Source organism: Neophocaena asiaeorientalis, unplaced genomic scaffold, assembly GCF_003031525.2.
Source record: "Neophocaena asiaeorientalis asiaeorientalis breed wild unplaced genomic scaffold, Neophocaena_asiaeorientalis_V1.1 scaffold497, whole genome shotgun sequence".
Lineage (NCBI taxonomy): Eukaryota > Metazoa > Chordata > Mammalia > Artiodactyla > Phocoenidae > Neophocaena > Neophocaena asiaeorientalis.
In genome coordinates, this window is record NW_020174568.1 from 190,320 (window position 1) to 203,706 (window position 13,387).

The window sequence follows — 13,387 nt, forward strand, 5'->3', positions numbered from 1 at the left end:
AAAAAAAAAAAAAAAAAAAGATACAGCACTTAGGATTTCGCAAAGTGACTTGGAAACAAAGCATCCTGATGGCACGACATAAAATGGGTGGGAGGAGCTATGCTTGAGGAAGACAGCACGCAGCGTCGTTAATCTGTCTTGAATTCTGCATAAAATATTTCACATTATTATAGTACCTCGAACCCGCTTCAAAACCCGCAAGCCTCGCTTCGGATACTCCGGCGCCTTGCACCCCTCACCACCCCGTGTCACCTCCACAAACGCTCCTTTAGTCATGGGGACCGACCGCGCACCTGAGTTAAGGTGCAGGGTGTAAATTCGTCGAAGTTAGGGTGGAGAACATTAGCAGTGGTTTATGGACAAAGTTACTATCCTCGGTTCCACTGTAGCTTTCTTATGGCCAAGGGGATCTAAGACCTCCCTTAATATTACCCTATTCAGGTAAAACCAAGGAAATGTTGGGGCAAGAGGCTGAAACACAGGAAGAGAAGTGGGTTAAGACCACAAACTTGTGGATCGGAGCCTGGCTACAGAAAAATACACAAGAACCAACTGTGATGCCCTCGTTACAGGAAGTCCATTCTCAGACTGCAGCTGGCGGGTCTGCTGGAGACAGTGGGACATGGCTCTAGAATCCGGCTACTCAAAGCCCAGACCTACCAGGAAACTTGCAACGTCTCGGGTGTGGTCCTCTGGCCACAAACTCCCATCCTTCATCCGGGCCCACATCACCAATGTGCACGCGAGCGGGTGGTAGGTCCCAGGTGGCCCTGGGGTCTCCGGCCCTTGAGTCTCTCGGTGACCCACAGAGAGTCCCCAGGCCTCCAGCCCTGAGAAACCGCAGCTTCGATTTCCTGTCATTGGAACACTTGATAGGAGCCCTGAGCTCCCGTCAAGGGTCCAATTCCCTCGAGGCCACCGCCTGCAGGCACACGGTCACCAGTCCAGCTGAGCCGGCCTCCCAGCTGTCCCCGCCAAGGGGCCAGGCAGGGGAGTGAGGCCACCCCATGACACAGCTGAATACCTGCAAGTGACCCCACGAGGCCTGTGGAACAAAGGGGTCACCCAGCCGGGCCCATCCTGACCCACCCGTCACGAGGGAAGGTAAAGCAGTCCTCGTTTCACCCTTGGAAATGTCGGGCTGTGGGGCGTGTTACATGCCCACTGGGAACTGGGACAGTGTCTTTGCGCTGTTTTCAGTTCATCTATTTTCCCTGTAAAGCCACCTTCTAGGTGCTCTTATCATCTAACGTGAGTGTGTACTTGTTAAACCCTAAGCCTCACCCCGCTGCCCAGCCATCCCACCTTCTGGCATCCACCTACCAAGGAAGCCCGAGGACGGCGGGTTCGGCTGGATCTTCTCCTTCGTGTTCTCCTGGATGATGTCCCAAAGCTGCCAGATAAACTTGGGGTGGAGAATGTAAAACGGTTGGTTTGGGTTTCTCTGACGGTGCTGAACATACGGAGTGAACAGGTTGTAATCCGGCTTCTTGTACCACTAAGACGAAAAAATAACACAGTCAGAGGACCACGCCATGGGAAGCCGGGCGGCGCCCGCGTTGCTGGGTATTTAGAGGCTGAGGGGCCGGGCTGGGAGGGGATGCGGAACCCCTCTTCTGCAGGCATTTCCACACTGGATGAGGGGGTGAGTACAGAGCTGAGGTCTAGCCTGGGGGACTGGTGCCTTATTCTTTAGTAAAATGAGGGAGAAGGGCTAGGGCGGGGTCACTGGACTTTTCTGGAAAGGGCCAGATAGTAAACACATCAGGGTTTTAGGGCCATAGACTCTCTGCTGCTACTCCTGGGCTCTGCTGTGTATTTACTTGGAAAGCAGCCACCGAGGGTACAAGATGAATGGGCGAGGCTGTGTTCCAATAAAACTTTATTTACAAAAACAGGGGCACACACCCCCCCAAAAAAGAAGAAAACAAAAAGAAAAAAAAGGAAGAAAAAAAAGAAACAAAAACAAAGAAACATGGCCGGATGGCCCATGGCCGTAGTTTCAATCACTGTATTTCAGAAATATGTTTTCCCAATCTAATCTCTAGCGCAGAAAGATGTCAGTAATTGCCTGGGTCTCGGGTCGGGTCTGGGAGACAGATGGGTGGGCACAGGGGACTCTGCAGCAGCGGAAAGATTCTGTTCCTTAATTGTGGTGCTGGATACAGGACTGTATACACTTGCTACTACCCATCAAAATGTGCACTTAGGTCGGTTACACAAAAATTACTGTAAGGAAAAAATAAACAATAAGGTTGATTTAAAAAAACAAGGCTTCAGAAGTGTCTCAGGTGCCACCGAGAAATGGGATTTGGAGGTGTGTGGGGAGAGGCTCAGCTCATAGGGTTCTGACAGTCCTTTCAAACAGACACCTCGGGCAAAGATGGGCTCGGATGAAGATCCCAAGGCGTAGTCCCTGGTTGAGTGGGGTCTGTGGCTTTAAAAATTTTGACAAGGACGGGCCAGATCATCTTTAGTGAACTGTGCCCCCAAACCCTGGGGCAGGGAGAGGGAAAGCAGGGGCCGACAGCCACAGCCTCTCATGGGTCCACCAACAGCAAGAAAGCTGTCAGAACTTAAAACCACAGAACCCCAGGCTGGAAGGAAGCTGACAAGTGCAAACACCCACTTGATGCCGGTTCTCAGTAGACGGTGTGTAGGAGAATCAACAAGAGAGCATTCTTGGAAACACACGTGGGGGCCTTCCCTGGTGGTGCGGTGGTGAAGACTCCGTGCTCCCAATGCAGAGGCCCCGGGTTCGATCCCTGGTCGGGGAACTAGAGCCCACATGCATGCCGCAACTAAGAGTTCGCATCCCACAACTAAGGAGCCCACCTGCCACAACAAAGACCCAGTGCAACCAAATGAATAAATATTTTAAAAAAAAACAAAAAATCCCACACGTGGAGGCTGGATACGCCCGGATTCCTGGGAAATGGTCTCTGACGGATACTCTGAACAGTGATGCTGCAGATGACGCCGATGTGAACCCCTGGTTGAGAACAGTTATAATCACGCCAGGTATGTGTCCAGCCTCTGTCTTAGGAGGCATGGTGACAGAATGCTCCTTCCAGAGGGACCACCGACTGTGGGACGCTCTCCTGGATAGTTACCCCCTGGTGGGGTGAGCTCTGTTCCCACATTCGTCTTAGGAAGCTGGCATCCTCTCGGGTCACGGCAGAACGAGTCCACAGACACTGGCACAGCTGACAGCCTCGCTCACGGGGCTAAACTGTAAGCGATCTTCCCAGCCCCCTTTCAGAACAAGTGCGCTGGCTCTCCATGCCAGGTTTCACCAAAAGTAGAGAGGCTGTGAATGTATCGATAACTTGCTTATATTTTGATGGCTAGTAATAACCTTGTTTACACTGTATCGTATAAGATTAAAAAGATTTGGAGGCAGAAGCCGAGAGTGGCACACTCAGGAAAAGCCTGTGACACGTTCCATTTCAATAATAAGGATTCACAAAGGTTAGCCTTTCTTGCCAAGAACTTCCCATGTATTTCAAAAGGTCTTGTAACTACTTGAAAGGTGATGTAACCATCTCACGATGGAAAAATTCGGAGTTTAAGCAGCCCAAGCTCTGGTGTCGCTAGGACTTTCTGAACATCTAGACATTGTCCATTTGTTTTTGTTTTTTAAATCCTCCAGAAAAACACTTTAGCATCAGAGGGACTTCGCTCAGCAAGGGTGCTACTGCAACCGGGACTCAAACCGTGTGAACATATGTGAATTTAACTCGCACCCACGATTGGTTTCATTCTGCCCGTCAAAGTTTAATCCCTGACTTACTCCCATTACGTATCGGTCAAAGGCGCTGTCTGACCCTCAAGGGTGGGGGCACCAAGGAAATACTCACCAGGTGAAGGTTTGCAGAATACGGAGCTGGGTCCCAGGCCACCAAGATGACATCTTTATACAACGAACTGTCAGTGAAGTGATGCCTGGGGTTGGTCAGAATCTGCAAATACGTAGCAGAATCATTTCAAAACAAGGCTCTGGGCCTTCACAATTACATTTTAAAAAGAGGCAAAAATTTTAAAAAGGAGTTTTGGAGCAAGAAAAAACAAATGTTCCTCAGACTTTCTGGGGGAGGGAGAGAGGCAGGCTTTACACGCTAAGGCACTCAGGAAATATTTAGACAAAGGAGGGCTTTCTTTTTTAAGAAAAGAACCAGGGATTTCCCTGGCGGTCCAGTGGTTAGGATTCTGGGCCTTCACTGCCGAGGGCCTGGGTTCAATCCCTGGTCGGGGAACTAAGATCTCGCAAGCCATGCGGCGCCACCAAAAAAAAAAGCAGCCCTGGAGTTATCTAGAGGCACCAGCTCCTCATGCAACTCCTGGCCGAGTAAGCCCCCGCCAACGACAGCTGCAGGCCTAGAAGGCCCACCGAGCGCCAAACTCAGGACAAACTGGGCCCAGAGGCCAGGAGACGTGAATCCACCCGGTATGACTGTCCCCGCTCTGGGGCCCTCTCTGGTCCTGAGTGAGTCCTTCAGTCTCACCTGCCAATCAGCTTTTGTCAACTATAGTCTGGGGGAAAAAGGATGCATTTGACTTGCTTCATTTTTAAGATGGAATTTTCCCACAGGTTTTAAGATGCCCTCTTCTGCTTCACATTTTAATATCTCTGAAGTTAGGGAGTATCTCACAAGGGACCTGTATTTTAATTTGCTGGGGCTTATCTCCTCCTCTCTTAAAAGCTGTCATCAGACAGATGAGGAATCTTCAATCAGTGGCGTCTCTGAATTCAGGAAACCGGGGCCTGTTTCTTACCTCTGTAGGCTGTGAGCCCAGAGCCAGACGAAGAAAGCTGATCTTTGGTTCTGCAACAAACTCACCATAAATCGCTCATCACCCCGTTTTTTTTATACCGTTTGAAACTCTAGAAATTGTTGTGGTCTGTTCTGAGGCTAATTTTGCTATGAATTTTGGAAAACATTGAGAACATACAAAAAAGAGATATTTTCCTTTTTAAAATGTTCAATAACAAAGTAAAGTTTCTGAGCTGTTCTTCTGACCCTTGAATTCTGTTCCTTTGCTTTTCTCCCCTCCATCCCCATGATTTACTCCGTTTACCTTTCTTTTCCTCAGTTCACAAAATGCAATATGCTACATATATATATTTGTACCTCTACTCTGATTTTTCCTTTTGATCTTATTTACTCTTTTTTCCTACTCACAGCACACACGAATTCCCATTTCTCTGCACTTTTCTTCACTAATTCTTTATAATTATAAGACTTTTAGAAATAAGCAAGGTCGTGGTCATGGATAACTGGGTGATTTCTCTTCATTCACCCAGTTAAGCTATTTACCTATAAAACAGTCCACCCATCTTACCTGGGAGTTAATGATGCGGACGGTGGTTTTATTTCCAACATCCTTCTCGTAGCCACGTGTAGGAGCAGAGTTAAATCTCAAAACTGCATCGTGGGAATCTGAGGGCACATAAATGACAAACTTACTTCTTTTTTTCCCACTGCATGAAAATCAGCATAATTTAGGAAAATATCTTAAAGCAAACCTTTCAATACCTGAAGCTAACTAGACCCCAATAAAATTCAGATACCCACACACGCACTGTTTGTAATCCTATTTACTTAGGATGAGATCCTGGCTGGGGGCAAATAAACATAAAAACACATCAATCCATTACAAGTGGCCCTCTATCCTCTAAGTTATAGTTAGATACTTGGTATGTGTTCACGGTCTTTAAAGACATGCTTTACACAGGAAATTTCGAGACATATGTGTGTATCTAGACTGCTTTGTGGAGTCTAATGTGTTTCCCAGAAAAAGGGCTGAAAGCAGAGTTAATCAGCGATGGGGAATTTCTATGCGATTTCTTCAGCTTCAAAAACCCCATGCACGTTCCTAATTTAACTTGGAGCAAACAACAAAGCCCATCTGTGAGAGAGTGAGAAGTGAGGTCACGTATCTCTGATTCGTCAAACACCCAAAGCAGCGGTTCTCACTTTTTGGTCTCCGGATGCCTTTACACTCTTGAAAATTACTGACAACCCAGAGACCTTTTGTTTATCTGGATTACAGATTTCAGAATATATCACGTTAGTGAGTAAAATAGAAAACTTGTAAATGTTTATTTATTAATTTATCTGTAAAATACATTTTTATGAGAAATAACTACATTTCGAAAAATAGTGAGAAGGGCACTGTTTACATGTCTGCAAATCTCTTTAACGCCTGGCTTTTTAGAAGGCAGTTGGTTCCATATACCTGTTTCTCTATTCAGTCTGCTGCAGTATATTGCTTTAGTTGAAGTATATGAAGACTCAAGACATATCGTTGATATGGGGAGGGGGAAGGGTGAGCTTTGACAGGGCGAGAGAGAGGCATGGACATACACACACTGACAAACGTAGTAAGGTAGATAGCTAGTGGGAAGCAGCCGCATGGCACAGGGAGATCAGCTCGGTGCTTTGTGACCGCCTGGAGGGGTGGGATAGGGAGAGTGGGAGGGAGGGAGACGCAAGAGGGAAGACATATGGGAACATATGTATATGTATAACCGATTCACTTTGTTATAAAGCAGAAACTAACACAGCATTGTAAAGCAATTATACCCCAATAAAGATGTTTAAAAAAAAAAAAAGATATATGGTTGAAAATGGTGGGAGTATTTCAAGAGTCTTTCCAGATGACTAGGAATGTTCTCCTCTGACACTTCATCGTAACTCCACAAGAGCTAGTTTCTGAAAGGTTAGTGGCAGTGTGGAATGTGAAGCAGCATCAAGTTTTGTGCTGTTTCATTAAAATCCATTAGTTAATCTTGCTCTTAAAATGGATGATTCATCAAAAAAACAAACAAACAAAAACGACCCAGTCAAAAAATGGGCAGAAGATCTAAACAGACATTTCTCTAAAGAAGACATACAGATGGCCAACAGGCACATGAAAAGATGCTCAACAGTCGCTAATGGAGAAATGCAAATCAAAACTACAATGAGGTACCACTCATACTGGCCAGAATGGCCATTATGCAAACGTCTACAAATAGGAACTTCCCTGGTGGTCCAGTGGTTAAGACTCTGTGCTTCCACTGCAGGGCGTGCGGGTTCGATCCCTGGTCAGGGAGCTAAGGTCCCGCGTGCTGCACGGTGCGGCACAGCCAAAAGTTAAAAAAAGAAAAGTTTACAAGTAATAAATGCTGAGAGGGTGTGGAGAAAAGGGAACCCTCCTACACTGTTTGGTGGGAATGTTAAGTCGGTGCAGCCACTGTGGAGAACAGTATGCAGGTTCCTTAAAAAACTAAAACTAGAGTTGCCGTATAATCCAGCAATCCCACTCCTGGCCATTTATTTGGAAAAGGCAGAACTCTAATTCAAAAAGACACACGCACCCCGATGTTCACAGCAGCGCTATTCACAACAGCCAAGACGTGGAAGTAACCTAACTGTCCATCGACAGATGAATGGATAAAGAAGATGTGGCACATATATACAGTGGAATACCACTCAGCCATAAAAAGAGTGAAATGATGCCATTTGCTGCAACATGGATGGACCTAGAGATGATCACACTCAGTAAGTCAGAGAAAGACAAATATGTGATATCACTTCTATGTGGAATCTTTAAAAATGATACAAATTAACTTACAAAACAGAAATACACCCACAGACAGAAAACAAATTTATGGTTACCAAAGGGGGAACGGGTGGGGGAGGGATAAATTAGGAGTTGGGGATGAACATATACACACTACTATATATAAAATAGGTAACCAACAAGGACCTACTGCGTAGCACAGGGAACTATATTCAATATCTTGTAATAACCTATAATGGAAAAGAATCTGAAAAAGAATATATATATATATGTATGTATAACTGAATCACTTTGCTGTACAGCAGAAACGAACACAACACTGTAAATCAGCTATTGCGTTGGCCAAAAAATTCCGTGAGATGGTATGGAAAAACCCGAACGAACTTTTTGGCCAACCCAATATATTTCAATTAAAAACATAAAGGATGATTCATCCACGTGTATTTTGTAACACGGTGCAGCGGTCATTTGGAAGCTATCAGTTCAATAAGTAATGCAGATCTTTCAAATATTGAAGCATTTCATTATAAAGTATCAAATATCATTAATGTCACCACGGATCTCATCACTTTTTAAGTTTGGGAAGCCTCCAAGCTCAGGGTTGAAAGCTTTAATTTTATCACTGGCAACAAACACTGTCAGTTATTTTCCTAAAAGTCAAGGCTTACTTACTTCCTTTTCTGAGAAAATACCTGCCAAATGTCCAAGTCTAAGTTAAGTACGTCCATCAGTCATCTGTTTCAAGTATAGTTGTGTTTTGTGACAAAAGCGGCTAGTGCCACTCACAGCTCAATCACATCGGTGCCCTTCCGTCGGGGGTTGGCTGGCAGAAACGCTTTCGTGTTATTTCCCATTTGGTCTTAAGAACACATGTACTTCAAAGACTGAACTCTAACCGAACTAACCATTTTTACTGCTTCATTAAGGACATCCATACGTGGAGCTGGCATGCTTTGCTTTCACTGCTAAGCTTGGCAGGAAAACATCCCGTGAGGACTAGTACAGTGGGTACCACTGCCTCGATCTGTGCTAAGAAGCAGTTTTATCCACTATTGCTCCTGCATCATCCGTTCCGATGTCAACAGTTAAAAAGACCTCCGAGTACTGTGATGAAAATTGTCGTCACCTTCTGAGCCCCGGAAAGGATCATGGGGGCTCCAAGTGCAAGGCCAGACACTATGTGACCTGCTCACCTGGGGCAACTCTCCCATAGGCAGGGAGTGAGGGGGGGCCCAGACAGTGGGGTGGCCTCCAGGCACTCAGAGGTAACCAGGATGGCACCAGGGCAGGAAGCAGGATGCTGGCACTCCTGGACCAGTGCTCCCACCGAACCACGCCACCCTTAGATACAGCCTTCGTCTAGAGGTAAGGTGAACAAACTGAGGTTGCCAAGTAGTGGGTGCATTTCTAATTGATTACGTAGAAATTCCTAATGAATCGTATCACCCCGGACAATGTCCCAGCTTTTAAAAGCTGGTGTTCTACACTGAGGTGTGTTTTAAGCCTTAGAACAACTTGACAAAGGACAGGGCGCAGAAAGGTAATCTAGGTTCACTCCTTTGGAAGTCATATGAGACTGAAGAGTTAAAAGGTCAGTTTCATGGAGGACACAGAGAGGCAGGTAGGGACGGGGCTGCCGTGGATGAGACTGAACTTCCCCCAGCTGGCCGGGAGAAGGATGGACCAGGATGGGAGGGGGCGTGTGGGGACGATGAGCTGAGAGAGCCCGTCACATGGACACATTCGTAAATGCGCACCTGGGTGTGCTTCTCCCAGATAACCACCTGCAACACTAAGCTGTCCGTTCACATTTAGAGAGGGAGGAATGATCAGACAGCCAGCACAGGGGAAGAAAGCAAAGCGTCATTTTTGGAGACGGCATCTCCAGGCTAGAGCCATTTCACGTTGACCTTGAGAGCAGAGCCAGGCTAAGAGCATCATTGAGGAAAGATGAAAACCCTGCAAGGAGCAGCCAGCCAAAAGGCATAGCAGCACGAACTCCCTGCCCAGCCCTGGGCACTGCATCCCCACCGCTCCCTTCCCTTCCCTTCCCGAGCTCAGGAATCTGCAAGGGCAGCCAGCGCCTTGCCTTTGGGGAACGGGGAATGGCCTGCCCAAGAGATGATTCTCCTCTCCCCCAAACCCACCGCCCTGGTCTGTCTCACCTCACTGGGGCTCCTGCAAAGTGCTTACTCCAATCTAGGCTCTGGAGCAATCTTTCCAAAATGAAACACTGACCCATCACTCCTCTGCTTCAAAGATTTCAGTACCTCTGCACCGCGAGGCCAAGGGGCCAGAGCTGGAGTTTCGGGGACCCAGACTGGAGTTCAAATCCGGCTCTACCCTCTGTGTCTCTGGGTACCTTGGTTTCCTTACCCATAGAACAGGAATAATCGTGTCTGTCACTTGGCATCGCAAGGCTTGTTCACAGATAAAAGCACTGAGGATGAGAACTTCCCTGCAGTAAACACCCTCTAAGTGCTATCTATTATTACAATCATTATGAGAAGTCTAATTTCTGGGGAATGACATCCAAGAGGATGAAGTGGCTGACCTCCTGCCCACCCGTCCAACTTACCTGTCTGCTCTCTACCCCCAGCCCAGAGTGGTCCCCAGCCCTTATCACCCCCACACTGTGCTGTTTCTCATCCAACTGCTCTGCTGGCCTTTGGCCTGGATTCCCCTCCTCAGACGTCTGCCCTCGCGGTCATGTCTTCCCTGTCTGTCTGTGCATCTTTCTGTCCTTCTAACCGTGATATTGGAATTGTCTGTTTACAGTCTGTCTTTCCCACTAGCAAGCAGAGGATCTGAGGGTTAGGGATGGGCCTCATCCATCTTTCTGTCACTAGTGGCGAGCACAGTATCTGGTGGAGAGTTGGGGACCCGTGCTTGTTGAATGACTATATGACCTGCTTTCTTGCTTTTTTAAGGTAACAGGATGCCAAATCCCAAGCTCGCTACGGGAAGATGCCCCCTCCCTACACAGCCTCCTCCCTACCCTCCCATTTCCCACACACTTCCCAGAATCCTAGTTTCAAGTAACAGATCCTGACCTCCCATTCAAGGTGACAGCTGTAAGTTCAGAGTACTTTTCTCATCTGCAGTGTGTTTCCACGGGATTGCTGCTACTGATCTCACTACCAAATTATTATTATTTACAGGAATGGCTGAAAAAAGATCATCTCACCACTCTAGAAAAGAACGTTCCATGTTTCCAAAACAGTTCAGTCTGCTTTTCAATAACATATGCAAAGTGGAGGTGTTTAAACAATTACAAGGTATGACTCAGTCTAACAGAACTGGGAAACAGGACGGCACTGCCCAGGCAGCAGCCAGCAGAGCCACTTGCAACCCTGGCGCCTCCCTGGTTCCCTGGCAGGAGCGGGGGGCGCAGGGGCTGAGCCCTCAGGCAGGGAGGGTAGGCGGGGCAGACAGGGGGCCACCCACAGGAACTTTTCTAGCTCTGCCCTCAGTTTTTCATAAAACCACGACCTCGTGCAAGACTTCTAATCTTCACTTAGCCGATTCACAAGTAGATGCTTAGGGACGAAGACAGATTTAGCTAAACAGTACAGCATGCCCGCTTCCAAGTTTCCTGAAGGACTCTGCTGTGTGAATTTGTTCTCACTAGGAGAGGTGTTAACAACTGTGTGTTGATAAGCCTCTGTATGTTCAGGAGAGTCGGAAGGAGAAATGTCAGCACATGGCAGGCACAAGGGCTGATGCTGAGAGATGCCAGCTTATAAAAAAGCGAGACTTCTTGTCTTTACGAGCTGAACTGGGTTACGTTACATACTCTTAAAAAGGTAGCGATGGCTATAAAATTGGACTCAAAGGAACTGAGGCAAAACAATAGAGAATTTAAAACATTTCTGAGTGTGTTTGTTCGTCAGTTACCTTTCTACGATTCTAATCATGAACCTTTGTATAAGTGCAGACGCTATCAATTAAATGCCGATACTAGAAACTAACAGAGATATAACTGACGTGTCATGTTCCCCAGAAATGGGGAACTCCCAGTCTCTTTCACTCTCTTCCAAATTCTGAATGGAGGAGAGTTTACAAGACTCTGGTCAGGGATATTTACACCAGAATAAAGAGCAAGGGAATTCTCCCAGGCAGGTGAGCGCAAGGCAAATGTGCAGCTATGATGCAGTGGGGCTTCAAACAAAGCAAAAAAAAAAAATCCAAAAGTAAGTCACCACCTGCTTTAAAGCTGCTTAAATTCCTTCTGCCATGATTAATCATGGTCTTCGAAAACCAGGGAGAAGTGTGGCTTTACTTGGCCCTGGGGGCCTCTGAACCAATGCTCCTTCCTAATTGGTAGCAGCCGCTCGACTCGGCTTGGCTGCAAGCTTATGTGACACACAGCGTGAATACGAGTCTACTTAATGTCAGCTCGGGGACACTGACACCCCAGGCTGCAAGTCCAGACCTGGGCCTTGTTTTTTCAACTTCTTAAAAATTTCACATTCAGCCTCATTCCCAGGAGCCAGTGGGAGGAGGTCTGGGCTGTGCAAGCTGATGATAAGGGTGTCGCCCTATCTCAAGATGGCTCTGGAGTATCAGCTACTCCTCGAGGACACGGAACAATGAGTGGGCCCCAGAAACAACGATTCCTTTCTATCAAGTGGGTAGTGCCCCCTGAAGGTCACGTCCAGGTCAGCTACGAGCTAACACCATCCACCTGTGAGGATGTATGAGGGCGTTGTTTTACATCTGGACTCAAGGCAGATGCAGTGTCTGATCCGCACTTGTTTTCTTGGTACCTAGTACGGTAGCCAGCACAGGGTAGAGGCTACGTGCGTGTTTGCTAAATGAGCCTGAGGGCTCACGGGGGCAGCACCAGCGTGGGCTGGGCACTGAGGGGACTCAGGGGCATTAGACTAGACTGCAGGTTCCTGGGGAAGCAGGGCTTCTGCCTCCGGATGCAGGGGCCCTCCCGAGCTGCCAGCCCCGCAGATGTGGGGCTTCAGGCAGCAACATCAACTCATCTGCGTCTCCAGCCAGCCTACCTTGCTGCCCTGCAGACTTCAGATCCGCCAGCCGCTAGGACGGCGGGGGCAAGGCCTTAAAATAAATCTTTCTCTCTACATGTATCCCACCGGTCTGTTTCCCTGGAGAGGCCAGACTAACAGGGGTGTTCTCCAGGGCTCAGGAATGGATTTGAAGACGGTACAGAAGGGAAGATGGAAGCCCAGGCTGCAGCTGGGGCCCAGAGGCTGGGTGTGTGCCAACCTTGGAGGTGACGGTGCCCACCGGATCAATGCTCTCACCAGCTGTCGGGCTCTCCGCAGAGCCCAGGGACAGGGATTTAGTCCTTGAACGAGTGACAGTTATCATCCTGCAAACTCCTGTTTGGAGCTGCCCCCTAAGGCTCGTCGCCCGGTGGGGTTTCCCCTGCTGTCCTTCCTGCTCCTGCCACATTAAGCGGTCATCAGGGGTGGAGGCTCGGCTGGGAGCTGTCAGTGCACAACGTGGGCTCTGCAGGAGGTGGGTCCTGAGACCGGGCCGGTGAGAGGGCCGCGGGCTTCCCTTTCCCGGGCCCCCAGCTCCTCGGAGGACGCCTGTCTCTGCTCTGAGTCTCCGCAAAAGGAGACCTCTGCTGGGATTCCACCCGCCGGGGGTCATTCAGTCCCAGGGAAGGAAGAAGACCTAAGACTTTCCGGAAACACAGTGCAGGAGCGGCCACCCTGGGGGCGGGGGGGGCCGCGGGGACCCACCTATCTCTTCGCCCAGGGACGAGTTGAGGATGGCACCGGCCGACGTGACCACGGCGCAGGTCCGGAGCCCGTGCGGGAGCAGCCGGCCGAGCGAG

The 13,387-nt window shown here is 48.3% G+C and overlaps 1 protein-coding gene across 1 annotated transcript in view; it reads right to left on the minus strand.

Moving 5' to 3' along the window:
• ST6GAL2 (ST6 beta-galactoside alpha-2,6-sialyltransferase 2) overlaps positions 1-13,387 on the minus strand; it is a 23,138-nt gene that overhangs the window by 9,227 nt on the left and 524 nt on the right. Inside the window, exons 2-5 of the mRNA XM_024757969.1 lie at positions 13,293-13,386; positions 5,344-5,441; positions 3,861-3,962; positions 1,324-1,498 (exon numbers count right to left, since the gene is read on the minus strand). Coding sequence (XP_024613737.1) covers positions 1,324-1,498; positions 3,861-3,962; positions 5,344-5,441; positions 13,293-13,386 — 469 coding nt within the window. The remainder of the gene's footprint in view (positions 1-1,323; positions 1,499-3,860; positions 3,963-5,343; positions 5,442-13,292; position 13,387) is intronic.